Source organism: Fomitopsis serialis (genome assembly GCF_022376445.1).
Source record: "Fomitopsis serialis strain Sig1Antser10 chromosome Unknown B0H18scaffold_96, whole genome shotgun sequence".
NCBI classification, from domain to species: domain Eukaryota; kingdom Fungi; phylum Basidiomycota; class Agaricomycetes; order Polyporales; family Fomitopsidaceae; genus Fomitopsis; species Fomitopsis serialis.
Window position 1 is genome coordinate 63463 of NW_025955056.1, and position 17652 is coordinate 81114.

Genomic DNA, 17652 nt, shown 5'->3' on the forward strand with positions numbered 1-17652 from the left:
CATGTGATGCTCTATGCCTCTCCATCGACTGGGACCTATGCATTGAGGCTTGCATAGTGATGGCTAGTCGCTCGAGTCGCTCGGCACCGACTCGGATATCCCGAGTAGGACGGTGCCACAACGTTGCAACGTTGAACCTTTGAACGCCGGTCAAGTGCAAGTGCTACATAAGTCTGGACAAGCCACAGACGACCTGCTGCGAGTGCACTCTGCTACTATCGATTTTGAGTCCGCTCTGTGTGCCTCAAGTGTGCCTAGCTCCGTTGTTAGTATGATTCGGCCACCTAAAGATCTGAGCAGCGAGTGGAATAATCTTACGTTAGGCTCATTTGGACGGCACATGCGTGGGTAATAGCCGGGTTCGAGTAGTCATGCATTAATGCTGCAGTCCTCGAGCTTCAAAGCTTCATACCTGGCAGTGCCAGCGCACCATTGAGTCATTCCGCCTAGCCAATGCGGCGAGAATGCCAAGAGTAAGAGAATGCACAGCAAACCAGTGATGAGGAGGACATCCGGCGAGCAGAGTGAACGAGCATCAGAAGCTAGAGCAATAGCATTCGCTAAGATATCACAGATCGTACTATACAAATGGAGGACAAGGAGAGATGGGGTGAATTATATGTCGCCAAAGCATGAAACTCCGTATGACATGGAAACAGTGCCATCAGAGCGATTAAACAGGCTCTTTCACTCGGACCACCACGAACTAGAAAGCAATCGACCCGCGCTTGAAAGCCAGAAGAATACCGACGGAAAGCGAGAGCGTGCAGTGGTGGTCGCAATGTTGAAAACACTTCGAGGCGCGGTGGAAATTTATTGGCGGTTCGTGGGAACATTCGATCATGTGACTAGACGCGTCGCGTCGCCAACGGCCCGAAACGCGCCCTCCATGCCGTTCGCGCCTTCAGCTGCGCCGGTCAGCCTCGGTCAGCGCACAGCTCAACTTAGACTCGGACAACGGTCATCCCCTCCTGGCACCCATTCCGCTTGTTACACTACCTGACATGGGCCAAAATGGCTCGCTGATAGACTGGGTGCTCACGCGCCTGAGAGGATACCCTCGTCCCGCATTAGAGCGCATGCGGTTAAGTCATAGAAGTACTCCAGACAATGGTTTGATGGTACGTGTCGAGGAGGTCTAGAAGTGAACTGGTCGCTCATAACAGTCTGTTAGATTCAATTCTTTACTTGGGACAGCAAGCATCCCAACATGAGTTGGTGGCAGCACTTCGAGACTGAAGTCCCGAGGCTGGCCGACCTCGGCGTCACTCAGGTCTGGCTTCCGCCGCCCAACAAGGCAATGAATGAGGTAACAGGGCTTTGTACTGCTTACCCCTTCGAGATTTGATGAGGTATCGAGTAGACAGGCCAAGGCTACGATGCCTATGACCTGGTATGTGGACGTTTTGATCTTCACCGACCATTCAATAAGACTTCCAGTGGGACTTAGGTGAATTCGACCAGAAGGGCGTTGTCTCTACCAGATGGGGTACCAAAGACCAGCTCGTGCATGCCATTGAGGTAGCGAAGGCCCACGGCATTGACGTCCTGATCGATGCCATTTTGAATGTACGTAGCCTCTCAGCGAATGATCGGCGCGAGCTCTCACTGTGTAATGGTTGCTACAATAGCACAAGATTGGTGCGGACAGAACAGAGACATTTGAAGCAGTGCCCGTGGATCCTCAGAACCGTCTCAGAGACTTGACGCCTCCGAGGGAGATCGAGGTGTGTTGCTGGAAGTGCATGCCGTCCTTTCAGCGATACCCAGACCTCTCGGAATACAGGGCTGGACTGCGTTTGACTTCCCTGGGAGGAAAAATCATGTAACACTTTTCCATTCCCTTTGAGAAGGATGCTGAACGACTCGTAGTATAGTACGTTCAAATGGACGCAAGAGCACTTCACTGGTACGTCTCTACTTTCTGTTCCAGTGATGTTACCTTTCCATTCCGAAACGACACAGGCTTGGATTGGGATCACAAGAAACGGCTCAAGGGGGTCTATCGTATCGTCGGTGGGTCACACAAGGGCTGGTCCAAGTTCGTCGACAGTGAACTTGGCAACTATGACTACCTACTCGGAGCCGATGTTCGTACGCCAATTCCTCACAGCAGCCATTGACCTACCAAACGAGTAGATTGACCATCGTCATCCGGATGTTCGGCAAGATATCTTCGCATGGGGAGAATGGGTGCTCAAGGTACCAAAACACTACGATCTACGCATTATGTGCTCATAGGGCACCAGACGACCGGCGGTGCGGGATTCCGCTTAGACGCTATCAAGCACATAGATCGATACTTTCTACTTGACTTCGTAGGTCACTCACTTTGCGTTGCGTCTAGCATTGAACATATGGTTCCGACGTAGCTCAAGCATGTACGAAGAGCGACGGGGAGGGAAGATGTTTTCGCGGTTGCGGAGTACTGGTCTGCGAAGTGAGGCTCCGCTTCCATTATCCGAAGCCATGCTCATGCCAGTTGAAAGCGTGAAGCTAATCAAGCCCTATATCTATGTTTTCCAAGGGCTGGTAAGCTATGCTTGGCACTTGGTCGCTCGGACACGAGTTCACCTCATGCAGGTGACGTTCTTTGACGTTCCGCTGCACCACAATTTCTATCGAGCGAGCAAGGCTGGTGCACGATATGATTTGAGGACCATATTCAACGATACCGTTGTGAAGTTTAGACCTGGAGATGCTATCACATTCGTCGACAATCACGAGTGTGTACTTCTCTTATATCTGCCATTCGAGCCGTGATCTGATAGCAATGTCCAGCACCGTAAGTGGGGAAGGCTCAGCCGACATTGCACCCTAATTCTTCCTTGCTAGCAAATCGGTCAAAGCCTGGAGAGTTGGGTAGGTTCAGTATGCGTCACGGCACTACGACTGGAGAGACTCACTGCGGCTGGGCAGGTCGGTGCCAACTTCAAGATTGTGGCCTACGCTCTAGTCCTTCTCCGCGGTGAAGGTCACCCGTGAGTCGTCATACTCCAGGCCCATCGTGCCCCTCCGACGCAATCACATAGATGTGTTTTCTACGGCGATCTCTATCCCAATGAAGAGTGCTACGACGCTCGTGTTGCGAATGCCCTGCAAGTGTTCATGAAGGCACGAAAGCTGTATGCCTACGGCGATCGCACCGACTACTTCCATTCGCGGAACTGCATAGGCTTCGTACGTTCCGGTGACGCTCAACATGGAGGGTGCGCGGTCCTCGTCAGCAATGCCGATCAAGGCCATGGGTACGGTCACGTCTTCTTTGCTTCGCTACGGTAACTCTGACGTTTCTATTCAGTGCCCAGGGTGTGATTCACAGTGTACGGATGAACGTCGGAACGGTACGTGTTTCTTAGTGGTGACCTGCGCATCAATGCCGATGGATTGGACAGAACGTCGGGCCCAGCACGTTCAACTCGATGATTGGCACCGGGAGCGTTGATGTGTCTGCGGACGGATGGGGCACCTTCACCTGCCTTCCCGGGGCGGTGCAAGTCTGGGTAAAGAACGATTTTGCACCCTAGGTTGTTCTCTGGTCCACTGCGCCACATCTCATTGCTCTTCTGTCGTTTCTGCTTATCTCAGGATGGATGGTATATCAGTATTCAATACATAATCTAATGCTGGACCCGCTGATCTACAACAGCCTGAAATCGGCGACGGCGACAAAATGATGCAACCTTTACATGATACCTTGATAGTGGTCAACGAGGCAAAATCAACCTCAGTACAGTCACAATTTGTACCGCACCCCCTCGCCTAGACTTCAGTTCTTCGCCCCGATCATGGAGTCGCTGTTGTCATACCGGCGTCCGACTGGAAGGCTGTCATGTTCAAGTTCACTCGCCGGCACACAGGTATAGTATGCCTGTCTTAAGCCCCAGCGACACCATATTCCCAATTTAGTGGGGTTTCTGCTGGCGAGAGTAAGCATCGGCATCTCTGCGCATACGACCCTTCACGTAGGCCTTTCAACGGGTCACTGAATCGTAGACCAAAGCCTACTGGTGGTCTCAGTGACAGCACCCTGCAGGCTACAGCGAAGAAAACCAATCCACAGGTGTGACCGAACTCCAGACACAGTACCGCATTCGATATGATTCAGATCAATATACCCTTTCTCCCTGCTTTCTCCTCGGCCTATAAAGCTTAAAGCTTAAGGCCTTAAGGCCTTATGTCTCGGCGCCGCCAGAGTCGTAGTACTGCCAGTACAGGAATTCGAATATAGCTCACGTGGGGCGCGTACGCGCCCAATGGAACGCGTCTCTCGCCACAAACGCGTGTTCTCGCTTGCACACGACCCTTGATCTCTCTAGGAACAGACACTCCTGAACGCAGGCATCTAGACTCTCGGAACTGGAGAACGCGACTACTATCTCACCGTGCTATGGCTCCCCCGCCTCAGGTTACACAATGGTTGCAGCGTGCTTATCCCCGTCCGAGGGTGGACCAAGTGCGTCGTTATATCTTTGTTATGCACTCAATCCATGACAGGTTTGTAAGGAATGGCTCAACGACTGCTATAACTGGGTCAGAGAGGAATACAACTACGAGCCAGTGACGCACATGGACCAAATCATACACAATGTGGACATACAGCTGCTGGAATCCGATCTCAGGGATTCCATGGTGCCCGGAACAGGGCTACCCCAGATCTCACCTGACACTAAGGAGACGACGATACATGGACCTATTCTCGTGCAAGTCCTTAGCATAATGGAGATCGGACAGAGCGCGTTTTCGTTGATGAGCGTCCGGCAAGCGAAGCTCGAGCGTGCGGATATGGCGGGTCTCGCGGGGGAAGAGGACGACGAGGACGAAGGGCCTATCCCATCTTACCCGCGTTCAATGCTTCGTTTCGAGCTCACAGACGGCTCGATCACCCTGCCTGCTGTGGAACACCGTCGCTTGCCAGATTTCAAGCTCGGAGAGAGCAGGCTCGGCCTTAAGGTGAGCGGTAGCCTCCCTATTTGGTTCTGCGTTAGATGCACGCCCAATCCACGCCCCAACCTACACTGGTCTTTTCCTTCCCGGCTCGACAAGCCGTAGGCCATTGTGCCCTCTCTTTGAAGTTGCTTTGTTCATAATGTGACCCATGCTCAGTAGATGATACTCAAAAACGTTCCCGTCCGGAGAGGCATCGCCTTCCTCGAGCCCAAGTGTGTGATCATGAAGGGCCACCACGTCGCCGACCTCGAAGCGTTTCAAGACCGGAACTTCGCTCGTGCTCTCCGGGAGCGAATGCGGTACGTCTACAACCCATCTTTTCACGCGGTAGGTTCGCAAACTCACGACACGCATACAGTCTGCCTCACGATCCAGCACCGACGAGCCAGAGCCACAAGCCCAAGTCGTGGCGGCAGTCCCGCAGGCACCCGCACACGCTCCTCCACGCACGCCAGAACGCCAGGCAGCACCAGGCGCACGCGTAACCCCAGTTCGCTCGCCCCTACGCGATGTCTCTGAGCCACCCGCCTCTCCGGTAGCAGCAGGGCCATCTGGCTCATACCACGACGACGATGCCGGCCAACCCCGACGACGTAAAGTCCCCAGTCGAGCGAACCGTACCCCTTCGCCAGAGCCACCCGCACGGGCCGCCCGAGCTCCTACGCCGCCTAACACCCGCTCGCACTACTTCGCCAACGCGGGCCCGGGAGCGTCCAACCCCTCTGCGGCCCTCGCACGCGAACGGATCCTCTCGCCGAACGGGCGGCCGCCCATTTTCGTCCCGGACAGCGATGAGGACGAGGACGAGAACATGGACTGGCAAGTGGCGGGGGCGCGCGAGCCTGCGGTGCCCGCAGCGAACGGCTCGAGCTCGGACTTCGACATGGGCGACGAGGACTACTTCAACGACGAGGCGATCCTGGAGCTGGCGGATCGTGTGGAGAGGGAGGAGCTCGCGATGCAGTCGCAGACGCAGGGCGCGAAGAATCGCGCTGACTCGGCGCTGCCTCAGACGGCATCGAGCGGGAGGACGGTGGTGGCGACAGCATCTACGTCGAGGACGGCCGTTGCGTCCAGTGGGCCCTTCCCAGGGCCGCCCTCTAACCCTCGGTCTGGCTCTGAGGGTGGAAGTACGACGATCCGGGGATCGGGCTCTACGCGAGGGAGAGCGGGGAGCAGCCGGCCGGAGACTCAGAGGAGTGCGGGGGCTGAGGTGATCGCGTCGGAAGTTATCACCATAGAAGACTCTGACACCGACGATAAGGAGAACATACCCGCTCCGACGCGTCATGTCAGGAGGCGCGTGAATAGGCCGCTTCCAAGTCAGGATCCGGGGGACATCATCGAGTTGTCGGACTAGCGGTGAGCTGATGCAGCGGGAACGCCCGGTTGCGGCTGTGTCGTGAGTGTGCTGTGGGACGTACCGATACCCTTGTATATGATTCCTACTTCTTGTCTGTGTCAGCAGGTTCATGGCCGAGGGTTCTATTGACATCTTATGTACATATGATACAGTATGCAGATACTACAATGCGGAGAGCGGTGGGATACATCTCGGTCGAGGCAAGGCCCCTTGTATACAGCGTTCCTGTGGCACGCGAGCAGACATATCTATGCGAGAAGCTCACCCGAGGATGGCGACTTTCTGCTTCTTTTTCTTAGATTTGCCCTGCGCGAACGACCGCCAGTTGCCCACTCGCTGTTCACGTGTGTCTGTCGTTCAAAACCGATGAGCGGGTCGAAAAGAAGCAACAGGCGGAGGTCGCACCTTCCCATCTCGCGTCGTCCTCTGCCTTGCGCTTCTTAGCGCTGACTTCATCTTCCTTCTTCTTTGCCTCAAGACCCTCATTCGCCAGGTTCATCTTGATTGCCCTAACGACGACAAGTATGTTAGTAAAGCGTCTGCGAGGGGGGAACATGCATGAGTGACTTACTTCCTCCGCCGGACCTCTTCCTCGATCAAAAGTTCCTTTGCCTGTGCCAAGAATTGTTGCTGCCACGGAGGGTTCAACCCTTTTAGTTTGGGGTCGTTAGCCTGTGTTGTGGTAGGGAGCTGCAAGCCCTTGAGCAGCATGATGCGAGCCTGGTTAAGGACTGCATCAATCTCTTCGCGTTTCGGTTTATCGGAGAGTTGAGACTCGGCCTGTGTACAAATCAAAGGACAGTCGAGGAATGAGACCCGAAGGGGCATGTATTGACAAATGGAAGTGAGAAACTGGGCATGCACATGAGGAGTAGAGGTAGAGACTGACCTGCTTGAGCAGTTCGAATGCATCTGGTGCGCGAGCGTGGGGATTCTTGTCAGGATGGATGACTATGTGTCAAACAACGTACACAATGCCCAATCAATATGCACATTCAGGACAACACGGCTGGGCCGGGAGGGGTAGGCTCACAGAGCGAGAGCTGTCGATACTTCTTCTTGATGTCGTCCGCTGAGGCGTCTTGCTGTAAGTCTAGTATCTCGTATGGGCTATTTTCGGCGAATGGGGATAGCGTCAGAAGTCAGGTCACCACTAGGATTGGCGGGCAAGGGCGTACTTGAGCTTGAAGGCCTTGAGAATCCGCTCAACCTCTATCTCGCGCTGGAAGGCGGTCGCCTCCCTGCTGAGGAGCTTCTCGATGTCATCTGTACCTGCAGAGGAAGCTGCAGCGGGACGCTTCGCGTTACCGCCCTTGGAGGAGGATGCTTCTGCAGACATGTTCCGTTGTCCCGTTCTCGAGCCCGGGCGAATCGAGATTGATGTGGCCGACTATTCTCGTCGGCGACACGCCTGTGCGATTGAATGCGGCGGAAGGGAAGTGGGCCGGGCTGTCCCGCGTTGACCGTCAGGAGAGAGGCGGCAGAGTGCAGGGCGCCAAGTCGACGCTCAAGCACACGAGCGCGAGCGGACCTCGTTGCCACCGCCTGCGATGAACTGTCTCCGGACCGCCTTCTTGCGGCCGTCACTCGTCAACACTTCGCGTCTATGCACAGCAACGGTGAGCGCAACGTACAACGAGACGAACAGGACGGCACGTTGACGACGAACAGAACAGGTCTCTCAGAATACAGACCTTTCCGTCATGCAGAACAGCCACCCACTTGCTCGAGACCGGATAGTATGGCCTCGCACACCAAAGTCGACATGGCGCACACTGTCGACGGAGACTCCTCCTCCCAAGGCTGCGCCGCCGCCTCCTAAGCCGGCCCACCGCGCATCTCGGCAGCAGATGTATGCAGCACGGAATCGTAGTTTGCTTATGTACACTGCCGCCGTGGTATGTCTTTCGTCTCATTCTCGCGGCAGCACAATCCGGGCATTCGCTGATCCTTACCAGATAGTAGTGGGCGTTGGTGTAACTTACGCTGCGGTGCCGCTCTACCGGATGTTCTGCGCAGCCACAGGGTTTGCTGGGACACCGAAGGTCGGGATGGGCAAATTTGAGGCGGAACGACTGGTACCTGTCGAGAATGCAAGGCGCATCAAGGTGCACTTCAATGCGGATACGTCGGACTCGCTGCCTTGGTCGTTCACTCCGTCGCAAAGGTTTGTGAGCGTTCTCCCGGGTGAGACTAGTCTCGCCTTCTACAAGGCAAAGAACAAATCAAGTCAGGACATCATCGGCATTGCTACCTATAACGTAACACCGGACAGGGTGCGTGCCACGTCGCTGTGTTGACATCCATGACTGAGGACCACTGCTTAGATTGCGCCCTACTTCGGCAAGGTAGAATGCTTCTGTTTTGACGAACAAAAATTGCTGGCGGGCGAGGAAGTGGACATGCCTCTACTCTTCTTCATTGACAAAGATGTCCTTGAGGATCCGACTTGCAGGAATCTCGACGACGTGGTGTTGTCATACACGTTCTTCCGGTACTACTTCAATCATTTTTTCTATACGGTCCATGCTAACGCATCACTTAGTGCGAGGAGGAATGCTCATGGTCATCTTGAGCCCGATGCCCCTGATGATGTCGTACAGGCATCCCAAGGATTTGCTGGGTATGAGATGGCGCCGAGAGTTGAGGACAGGAAGCCCACATCAGAGGACACCCCGAAGTCTTCATAGCTCTAATGTACACATCGTATCTCTCTCTGCTTGTCATTACACATCCGCCTGGAATGTAATAGATCTCCCCTCCTGGAGTTACGGTGTCGCCGCATGCATTCGGGCCGTCAACAGGACCTGCCAAATATGGGAGTGACGTTTCGCTTCATCCGGCTCACTGAACAGACGCCCTCGCTTTTTGCTCTTGTCCATCTTCCTCATCGACCACCGTCATCTCGCCATCATCCCACCAAGCTGGGTGCAAGTCTGCAAGCTGCATATTTTCCGAACTGTTCTATACCCCTGCATGAGGTCTGTGTAACATTGCACCGACTTTCTCCATCCACGTAACTTGACACCTCTTCGAATCGCAGTCATCGCGTCCGTTATCCTGCAACACTAAAAGCAATAATTCTGTTCTACACACAATACTTTCTGTCAATCAACACGGCACTCTATCCTGAAGGTACTCGCCTCCTAAAGCGTCAGCGAATTCTCGTTGACACGCATATTCAACACAAGTGCTATGCAAGCCGATTGTACATCGCACATGAACCAGAACCTCGATCACAATGCAGAGTCGGACTCGCTCTTCGGCTCGCCCCCGCCCTCGCCGCGCGTGAGAGGTAGGTCGCCATCTCCTCTAGCCCTGCCGGGTGCGGCAGGCTCTGCACAAAACGTGGGGACCCTTGCACTTCCTGGTTCCCATCTTGTCGCTGAAGCATCAGTCCATCCGTCAGCGTCATCGCCGTTGAGTGTCAATGACCGAGCTACGAACGTCGCACCCCCGCTGAGGATGCAGCGGGTGGGGCAGCCTGGCGCACAGCCGGTACGTACGCGGCCTGCTGTTGGACACGTTGCGCCCGGAGGAGGGGTGTCTGCGAGTGCTTCCCGCGCTTCGTCCGTGCAGCGCAAGTCAAAAAAGGGAAAAGAAAAGGCAAGAGGTGACTCTGCCTCTCGTTCGTCTACTCCCCGGCTTGCCGCGCCACCTATCTCTATCCCGTCGCCGGACGAACCATTGCCGCCAAACTTCCTGCGGAATCAGCAAGCCCTCTTAGGCGTCGCGGGGCTCGTTGGTGGCGTTAACCCATCTCAGCTTGCCCCGCAGCCGGGAACAACGGCAGGCAACCCCATCGTACTTGACGAGGACGACGGCGACCAACCACGGTCCATCGGTCGCTATCCTATCGCAGACGGCGCGGCCCCGTCTCTACCTGCAGTCCCTGGCCCAGAAATCCTCCAGACACTTGCTCAGCAAGGCAGCGTCCTCCCGCTGGTCGAGTCTCTCGTCCGCCTCCTGACAGGTACCATCACGGCCGCGGCCGCTCCGCCAGCGTTCCCCAGACGCACCGGCTGGGAACGTACCAGCCCATCTGCCCCTCCACCTCCGAAGCGGCGCAAACTCAACTCCGTACCAGCGGGCGCGAGCGACTGGGACGTGCCGTATCCCTTTCAGGACGGGCAGGGCCCAGCAGACTATCAGTCAACATGGGCGAAGGAGCGTGCACATCGACTGGTGAGGGACTTGGTCGGCTTGGTGCGCGGCGCTGCGAAGAAGGCGGCGGTGACGGGGTACCTGCAGGAGCAGGAGCGCGCAAGGAAGCGGAAGTGGATGGACGAACGGGGGTGGCAGGGACGCGTTGGCGGGCATTCCAAGGAGAGGTTCTTGGGGCTGGAGGATGGGCTGCTGCAGGCGAGGGCGCGGAGCGTTGCGCCTAGTGCTGGTGTTGGCCCTCCGGCTTCGGGCGCTGGACCGAGTTTCCAGGTAGACTCTGGGTCGAGGCAGGCGATGAGCGAGCCTCCGTTACAATCGCTCCCTCCGGCGCCTCCAGAGTCGGATTCGTCAATCAACCAATGGCTGGCATCAATGTTGGCGAGCACGCCGCCTACGGCCCAGGAGCAAGGTCAAGTAGAAGCGGAGCTTCCGCAACCCACTCAAGATATAGCCTCGGGATCGTCTGCTCAAGGTATGCTCCCTCTGCCCGCCATTACTATCGCTCAAGCTAATCTGGTATGGACGTCGACTCGCTAGGCCCCGTAGAAGGCATCAACAATAACCAGTACTTTGACGACTGGTTGGCGCTTCTCGAGTCTATCCCGCCTGGGGATCCCAATGACCCGCTGCTCTCCCGGATTTGAGGACCGTCCTGGACGACTTCGCTGCTGATGTACCCGTAGATGGGTCCGCGTCTACGGCTGGCAACCCTTTGATGCCTTGGTTCATGGACAAGGCCTGGATTCCTTCCCTGATTTCTTCCTCGACCCCGCCCTCTTCGACGCGCCCGTGTTCCCCGATACACCTCATGCACAGTCTCAAACAGCAACATCCACACTGCTCCTTCGTCTTCTTCGAATCCTCCCCAAAGCGCACTGTCCGTTCAGACTCATAACGCCCAGAATCCGAACCCGAACTACCTCTCGCCTACGGTCCCTGGGCCGAGCGCGACGCCGAGCCTAATAGGGTCACCGCTCGCGTCGACTGCGTCGCTCGCGGACGCGGAGCAGAGCCCGGCGACGCCGGAGTGGGCGTGGGCATTTGGTGAGCCTGGCGTCGTTGGCGGCGGTGGACCTGAGGGACTGGGTGGTGTTGGGTTGGGTGTCACGGATGCGAATGGCGAAAGGATAGTCGTTGGGGCGGAGGAGATGAGGGAGTTTGAGAAGGTGCTGGAGGAGGCGTGTGGGCCCGCAATGGTGCCGAACGCGGGTGGTGGAAAGGACGGCGGAGACGACATGATGGACGTGGACTCTGTCGGTGTCACTGGGAGCTTCCCTGTTGTCGCTCAAGACCGCGTGCAAGAAGTGTGGGCCCCGGACGCGACCGTCCCTGCATCCGTTTCGCCTTCGGTCGATGTTGGGGGCAGACCTCAGGGGCAAAACTCGAACACCGAGTTCACTCCGCCGTCGGCGGATTTCTCGCAATTGCATAATGACGGTCCGGCATTCCTGCCTACTCAACCACAGGCCAGAAACGACGGCCTGGTCTCCGGCCATGCGTCACAGGGGTCATTTACAGTTGGACCAGCGCTGACGGGACTGAATGGCAGCGGTCTACCGTCCCATAGTGTCCCACCGGCCTTCCAGCCCGCGGACCTGACACAACCCACCGCTGGGCCTTCCACGCTTCATCCGCCTCCTGGCGTCTCGGCCTCGCATTCCAGCGCATCGCCGTCGCCGCTCAATGCGCTGAACTCGCTGCTCAGCCTGAAGTCGGCGGGCACGAGCACGAGCCGGCTGACGCGCGCGGAGGTGTTGCAGCGCGCGAAGGCGATGCGGAGGGACTTGGAGAGGGCGCGGGAGAGGGCGCGGGTCGAGCTGTGGGAGACGACGGTAGAGGGGGCGTGTTTGGTGGGGCTGGGGAGGGAGGTGGCTAAGGGGACGGGGGTGGGTGCGGGTATGGGGAGTGGGAGTGGGGGTGGGACGGGGAGGTAGGTGTGGGGGAAAGACTTCTCGTTGTGAGCATGAATGGAGGAGTATGGTATGTGGCATTGAATGCCGGTTACATAATATGTAAAAAGTGTACCGTCATGAGTGTCTAAATTGACAATGCATATGTTGTCGGTCACAATGAGGTCTCGGTCTGTTGCTGTCTAGCACGGGTATTCGCGACTGAGAGGTAAAGCGAGTTCTTTGCTCCTATTGAGTCTTCCTGTCATGAGGCTACTTATTCTTGGGGTTTTCAGACATGGAGTCTTCCTGAGGGTGTTGATTCATGCAAACATCGAACAGAATCGTTAAACGACCACTGTATCATTGCGGCAATGATCCTTTTGGCTTGGTCCGATGATCTACACCGCGACGCCAAGGGTTTGTCTACTTGCTGCCGATCGCGAGATGCTATGTATGTAGATACCGTGCCATGCAAAGTTAAACGTTGGTCATTGGCTTTCAAATTTGAACGAGTGGTACAACGGGCGACTCGCAACGGAAGACAGACCACATCATGGGGGCCGCTGAGTGTGCGGTGCCCTGAGCAATTGTTGAACAGTGGAAGTTTGTAATATTGCTGTCCCTCTGCAGTCCGAAACAGCGACTTGCATCGCTCCGTTCTCAGCCCCAGCTGTCTATCATACACTGGCTTGGCCACCCGGTTTGAAACCTGTAGCTGAAGCGATTGTCCCGCGTACGTGTGGTACGCCCTGCAATGCGGGCGAGGGGGATGCGCGCGCCGCTGTTTGCGGAAGCAAAGCGTGGTAGGGACTGGAGAGACGGAAGAGGCGAAGTCGCGCTGATGGCCGGGTTGCTGTTCGCGGAGGAAGACGAGCAAGAGCGCAACATGTCCAGAACTTGGACACGCCCCCGCCAGGGCCCCGGCCACCCCGAGCACGGGCCACCCCCTCTCGCGCATGTGGTGCCGTCGCTGGGCTGCTGTGTCGGGAATAGACTTTCGTAGTGAGAGGGAATGCATACGGACGTGAAGATGCGAGAGACAGAGGATAAGGGACGGACGGAGGAGGGAATGGGAGGGGCGGTAGACAGAGTGTGTCGGGGTCCTCGGAGGGAGTGGCGATGGCGGTGGGCTATTTGGCGGGTCTACTTCCTCGACCTCGACGCTCCCCCGTCCTTGCGACTGTCCTAGCTCGCCCATCTCCGCTTAGCAGCTCCGGCTGGTCTTATCCATTCTCTTGCCCGGACTGCATATCTGCGATTTTCGTTCTGTGTTTGCCCTTCCTTTCCTCTCGCTGCCCTTCTCTTCTCGTCCCGTGTCCATCCTCCCATCCCGTCCGCCCCAGCTCGTCTCCGGCTTTCCAACCCCGAGTCCTTGATGGCCACAACAGCGAGGCAGCCCAAGCCCCAGCGCAAAGGGGGCGTGCCAGAGCCCGCTGCTCGGTGAGTACCATACCCAGCAACTCCGCCGCCGCGACTGCGACCCACCGACCGCGACTGAACATACGCTGACGTCCATCCAGTCGGGCACCGGCATGGTCAAACTCACGCGCTTCCCCAACCTTCTCTCCGAACACCGCCAACGCTCGTCTTCCCAACGGAGCACCCGCCGCGAGCCTGGCGCCTTCCCGCCTTTGGGCCAGCCGAACGGCGCGAGCAACACTCCGCCCCCGCGGACGCAACCCGACCCCCGCAGGACCGCATCCTTTCTCAACTTTCTGGCCTCGTTGTGCGTTCTCATACAGCTACCTTTCAACCCGTCACTGACTTACATTGTCCTCTGCGTACGCTCACCCGTCCTATCCGGATAACCCGTGGAATGTCGACCACGAACACACACTCGCGCACGATCCTGATCCGTCGATGTCGATGACGCAGGGAACTACCATCACCCTGACCACGAAGACCCACGTGCGCTACGAGGGTTCCGTCGCTTCAACAAGCGGCGAGGGCGACACAACCGGCGTCACCCTGCGCGACGTGAAAGAGATTTCGAACCCCGGCGCGCCCTTGCGCGACATACTTTTTATTGCAAGCACCAACATTGACCAGTGGAGCAGCGGGCCTGCGGATGCAAAGCCGCCGACAACCAATGGCGCCAATGGTGACAGTGAGTGTTCCGCCTATTGTTTGTTAACTGGGAGGACCGGATTATCCGCCGTGACGAGGTCCTCTCTTGGCGAATCGGCCACGAGCAGTCGTATCGTAGTGCTGGATGTCTCAATCCGATGTCCGTGGGCTGGCGTCCAGGCCTGCAGTAAGCCGTGTCTCGCGATGCGATAAGTTGCATTGCGAAACCGAAGCGGTATGCACGCATACAAGCGATTGGACTACGCCATCTGGCGCTTGTCCACCTCTACCAGTCTTCTGGCGCATCTCGCTTAGGCGTATCAGCGCACCGTTGGCACTCTCTGCTGTCCTATGGTTCAACATCGATTGACTCAACTTCTGCGCAGGTTTCAAGACCGACACCGACATAACCAAAACCGCCGGGCGTCGAGAACGCGAGCTCCAAGCCTGGCAGCCAGCGGACGAGGCAGCCGCAGCGTCTGCGGCGTCGGGCGCGCCAGCACCCACGTCGAACGGGGGGACGCGGGACGACCAGACGTTCGGCCCTGGGGCGGCGAACGGCGGCGCGTGGAACCAGTTTGAGGTGAACGAGCGGCTGTTCGGCGTGAAGGCGAACTTCGACGAGGACCTGTACACGACGAAGCTGGACAGGAACGCGCCCGACTTCAAGGAGCGCGAACGCTGGGCGGCAGGCATCGCGAACGAGATTCTGCAGAGCCAGGCGAGTAACGTGCATATCGCGGAGGAGCGCACGAAGGATTTCGTTGGGGAGGGTAAGGACGAGGAGGAGAAGTGCGTTATGGCTGTTCGCAAGGATAGAGTGATGTTGATCGTTGACCTGCTGTTGTTTCTGCGATAGGTATGGTGCTGTGGTGCGCAGCGCGAACGCGTATGTGCCTCCCGGTGCGCGCAAGACTGGGCAGGCGGGCCTGGCCACGCCTGCGGGCGTGAAGGACGTCCCGCGTGTGGCTGTTAACGCGCCGGACGGGACGGCGGTGGCTGCTGACAAGGAGAAGAAGGCCGCTGACGCTCCGAAGACAGGATCGCCCGCCCCTGGCGCGAACAAGGTGCGTCAATCGTTCTACGTGAGTTATGGAAGGTCGTTGATCGTGGTGTGTGGTGCAGCCGACGGCGGACGCGGTGCCTGCGTTCCGGGACTTTGTGTCGAATGAGAAGGACCGGCTGATGAAGAAGAAGCAGGCGTTGATGAAGAACGAGATGGAGAGGCGGATGGCGGAGCTGGTAAAATTCAGCCAGAGCTTCAAGGTGCGTCGTCCGTTCTCTTCACTTCCGCATGTCCGCGCTACGCGCTAACGCGACACACGATAGCTCAACAAGCCCATCCCGGAAGACTTGGTCCCGATCCTGGCCAAGGACGAGGAGAAGCAGCGCCAGATCAAGGAGAAGTCCAGCAAGGATGCCGAGTCCACGCAAGCCCGCGCGATCAGCACCTCCGCCACGCTCACCGCGTCACCTTCCGCAAGCCGTGCACTCGCGTCGCCCGCCACACCCTCGCACCCGCCTGGGTCGGCGAAACCGTCCGCTGCTGCGCTCGGGAAGAGCTCGGCTGCGAAGCCCGCCACGGGCAAGGAACTGGCGAAGGGGAGGATACCGATGGTCATCCAGTCGATCCCGCCGTTCAAGGGCAAGCGCAACAGTGCGATGCCTGCGCCGACGCCCAGTGCGGCGCCGACGGGCCAGAGGCCTGGTGTGGCCAGCCCGCTGAGCCCGACGGCTGTGAACAGGCTGAATGTGAACGCGTCTTCGTTCAGGCCGACTGTGAAGTCTGTGTCTCCGCCTGTGAGTGTAGCGTGTTTGTGATGTATGGGTGATGGCTCATGTGTTCGTAGGGTGGTACGCCAAACCCGAACGGCACTTCGTCGTCGACCGCGTCGCCGAAGGTGAAAGCCGTGGAGAGCTCCGCGTCCCCGACGCAGGGCCCGCCGAACCCGTTCTTCGGGACACGGCTCCCCAAGAAGGGCGCGGTGGTGCACATCAAGGAGGACTTCAACCCGTTCAAGCACCACAAGGTCACGGAGCCGAATCAAGTTGGTGCGTATGCGTCCTTGCATTGACGGAGGGCGTGTATACTGACGGCGCTTGCACAGGCGCGACGTGGCCCTATTCGGGCAAGCGCTACATGCTGATGTTCCCGCCACTACCCCAGCCCAGCAGCAGTCCCCGCCGATGCAACACCCTCCCCCTCCCTCGATGCAGCCCCCGCCGCCGTACGAGCCGCCAGAAGACGCGGCCCAGCAGGCCGCCGCGCGGGATATGTCTATGCTTACCCTCCTTACTACCCTGCTCAGGTATGTCGTCGATAGTGGGCGTGGTTCGTGCACAGGCTTGGTTCGCTTACGTTGTGTGATTGTGTGATAGTATGGCCAGCCGATGATGCCAGGGATGGCTCCGCCTCCCCCTGGTGCATAATTCCTGCTGGACCGCCGTTCATGCAGCATATGCCTTACCCACATATGCCCCCGAATGGTGAGAACTCTTGTCCAGGACGTGTTGCATCGTGACAGGATATTGTTCCAGCGATGTACCCTGGCGCCCATGGGACAATGCCTCGTACGTTGTGCCTTACTGTCGCGCGGAGATTGATGTTTACGCCGCATTGCAGCTCCACAAGCCTACATGCAGCAGGCCCCGCCGCCTGGTTACCCAGTCCCGCCTAACGGCGCCGGCCATCGCCCATCTATGCCCCCTACCCCTATCCCATCTCACGCTCACCCATACTACCAGCAAAGCCCACAGCGTACGTATTCCTATTATTTGGTAGACTTCTCGTCCGACTCAAGCCCCCGGACAGTACAACATGCTGTGCCCTACCCGATGTTGATGCCTCCCCCCGGACCCCCTCACTCGTACGACCCCTCGCAGGCTCCGCCTGTGCCCATGGGCGGCCACGCCTGAGCTCGTGGTCCCAAGCTGGTTTGTGTCGTCTGTCCATACTGCTGCCTTGGTGTGCACTGCTGCGGAGTATATGGATACGGAGGAGCCTCAGGTGCTCTGTGACGCGAGCGAGGTATGGCCCTGTGTGTACTATCGCTGCGGTCCAGTGTTGTCGTCTGGCTGTCATGTCATGTTGTTCGCTGCAATTTGTTGTGATGCAATGCAAAACAATAAAAAAGCACGAGGGGCATATGAATTAGAAGATCGAATGATGGCAAGTATGAGTGCTCGTAAGGCTACATGGGCATAAACAAGAGGTAG

General features: G+C 57.5%; 9 protein-coding genes across 9 annotated transcripts; 7 read left to right on the forward strand and 2 right to left on the reverse strand.

Annotated features, from left to right (window-relative positions):
* Positions 1-1004: 1004 nt before the first annotated feature.
* B0H18DRAFT_938167 (glycoside hydrolase family 13 protein) lies at positions 1005-3637 on the forward strand (the record flags this gene model as incomplete). The annotated part of the gene is made up of 18 exons (XM_048041834.1): positions 1005-1121; positions 1175-1309; positions 1364-1393; positions 1441-1569; positions 1632-1727; positions 1787-1825; positions 1873-1909; positions 1966-2090; positions 2140-2202; positions 2250-2318; positions 2373-2440; positions 2490-2532; positions 2584-2730; positions 2836-2862; positions 2920-2981; positions 3033-3248; positions 3302-3344; positions 3396-3637. The coding sequence occupies 18 exons, from the start codon at positions 1005-1007 to the stop codon at positions 3525-3527; spliced, it is 1578 nt and encodes a 525-aa protein (XP_047888591.1). The 3' UTR covers positions 3528-3637.
* A 681-nt stretch (positions 3638-4318) lies between these two features.
* On the forward strand, positions 4319-5052 carry B0H18DRAFT_938171 (uncharacterized protein; the record flags this gene model as incomplete). Its single annotated transcript, XM_048041835.1, has 2 exons — positions 4319-4456; positions 4507-5052. The coding sequence occupies exons 1-2, from the start codon at positions 4391-4393 to the stop codon at positions 5050-5052; spliced, it is 612 nt and encodes a 203-aa protein (XP_047888592.1). The 5' UTR covers positions 4319-4390.
* A 162-nt stretch (positions 5053-5214) lies between these two features.
* Positions 5215-6409, reverse strand: B0H18DRAFT_1033191 (uncharacterized protein). Its single transcript, XM_048030162.1, has one exon. It carries the CDS (start codon positions 6239-6241, stop codon positions 5507-5509), a length of 735 nt encoding a protein of 244 aa, XP_047888593.1. The 5' UTR covers positions 6242-6409; the 3' UTR covers positions 5215-5506.
* B0H18DRAFT_913169 (DnaJ-domain-containing protein) lies at positions 6410-7799 on the reverse strand. Its single transcript, XM_048041570.1, has 6 exons — positions 7492-7799; positions 7347-7423; positions 7203-7264; positions 6885-7093; positions 6719-6822; positions 6410-6663 (listed from the first exon to the last, which is right to left on the reverse strand). Exons 1-6 carry the CDS (start codon positions 7650-7652, stop codon positions 6575-6577), a joined length of 702 nt encoding a protein of 233 aa, XP_047888594.1. The 5' UTR covers positions 7653-7799; the 3' UTR covers positions 6410-6574.
* A 394-nt stretch (positions 7800-8193) lies between these two features.
* Positions 8194-9003, forward strand: B0H18DRAFT_883332 (cytochrome oxidase assembly factor; the record flags this gene model as incomplete). Its single annotated transcript, XM_048040967.1, has 3 exons — positions 8194-8589; positions 8641-8807; positions 8859-9003. 3 exons carry the CDS (start codon positions 8194-8196, stop codon positions 9001-9003), a joined length of 708 nt encoding a protein of 235 aa, XP_047888595.1.
* A 1048-nt stretch (positions 9004-10051) lies between these two features.
* B0H18DRAFT_856837 (uncharacterized protein) lies at positions 10052-10570 on the forward strand (the record flags this gene model as incomplete). Its single annotated transcript, XM_048039661.1, has 1 exon — positions 10052-10570. A coding segment is annotated over one exon (519 nt), but the record flags the coding sequence as incomplete, so codon positions are not given.
* Positions 10571-13482: 2912 nt separating this feature from the next.
* Positions 13483-15786, forward strand: B0H18DRAFT_1033214 (LsmAD domain-containing protein). The gene is made up of 7 exons (XM_048030163.1): positions 13483-13809; positions 13890-13954; positions 13983-14095; positions 14245-14476; positions 14823-15228; positions 15296-15503; positions 15562-15786. The coding sequence occupies exons 1-7, from the start codon at positions 13745-13747 to the stop codon at positions 15748-15750; spliced, it is 1278 nt and encodes a 425-aa protein (XP_047888597.1). The 5' UTR covers positions 13483-13744; the 3' UTR covers positions 15751-15786.
* Positions 15725-16976, forward strand: B0H18DRAFT_686712 (uncharacterized protein). The gene is made up of 4 exons (XM_048039179.1): positions 15725-16236; positions 16287-16488; positions 16545-16923; positions 16975-16976. The coding sequence occupies exons 1-3, from the start codon at positions 16051-16053 to the stop codon at positions 16802-16804; spliced, it is 648 nt and encodes a 215-aa protein (XP_047888598.1). The 5' UTR covers positions 15725-16050; the 3' UTR covers positions 16805-16923; positions 16975-16976.
* On the forward strand, positions 16733-17586 carry B0H18DRAFT_686702 (uncharacterized protein). Its single transcript, XM_048039178.1, has 4 exons — positions 16733-16745; positions 16816-16923; positions 16975-17007; positions 17060-17586. The coding sequence occupies exons 2-4, from the start codon at positions 16887-16889 to the stop codon at positions 17350-17352; spliced, it is 363 nt and encodes a 120-aa protein (XP_047888599.1). The 5' UTR covers positions 16733-16745; positions 16816-16886; the 3' UTR covers positions 17353-17586.
* Positions 17587-17652: the final 66 nt, after the last annotated feature.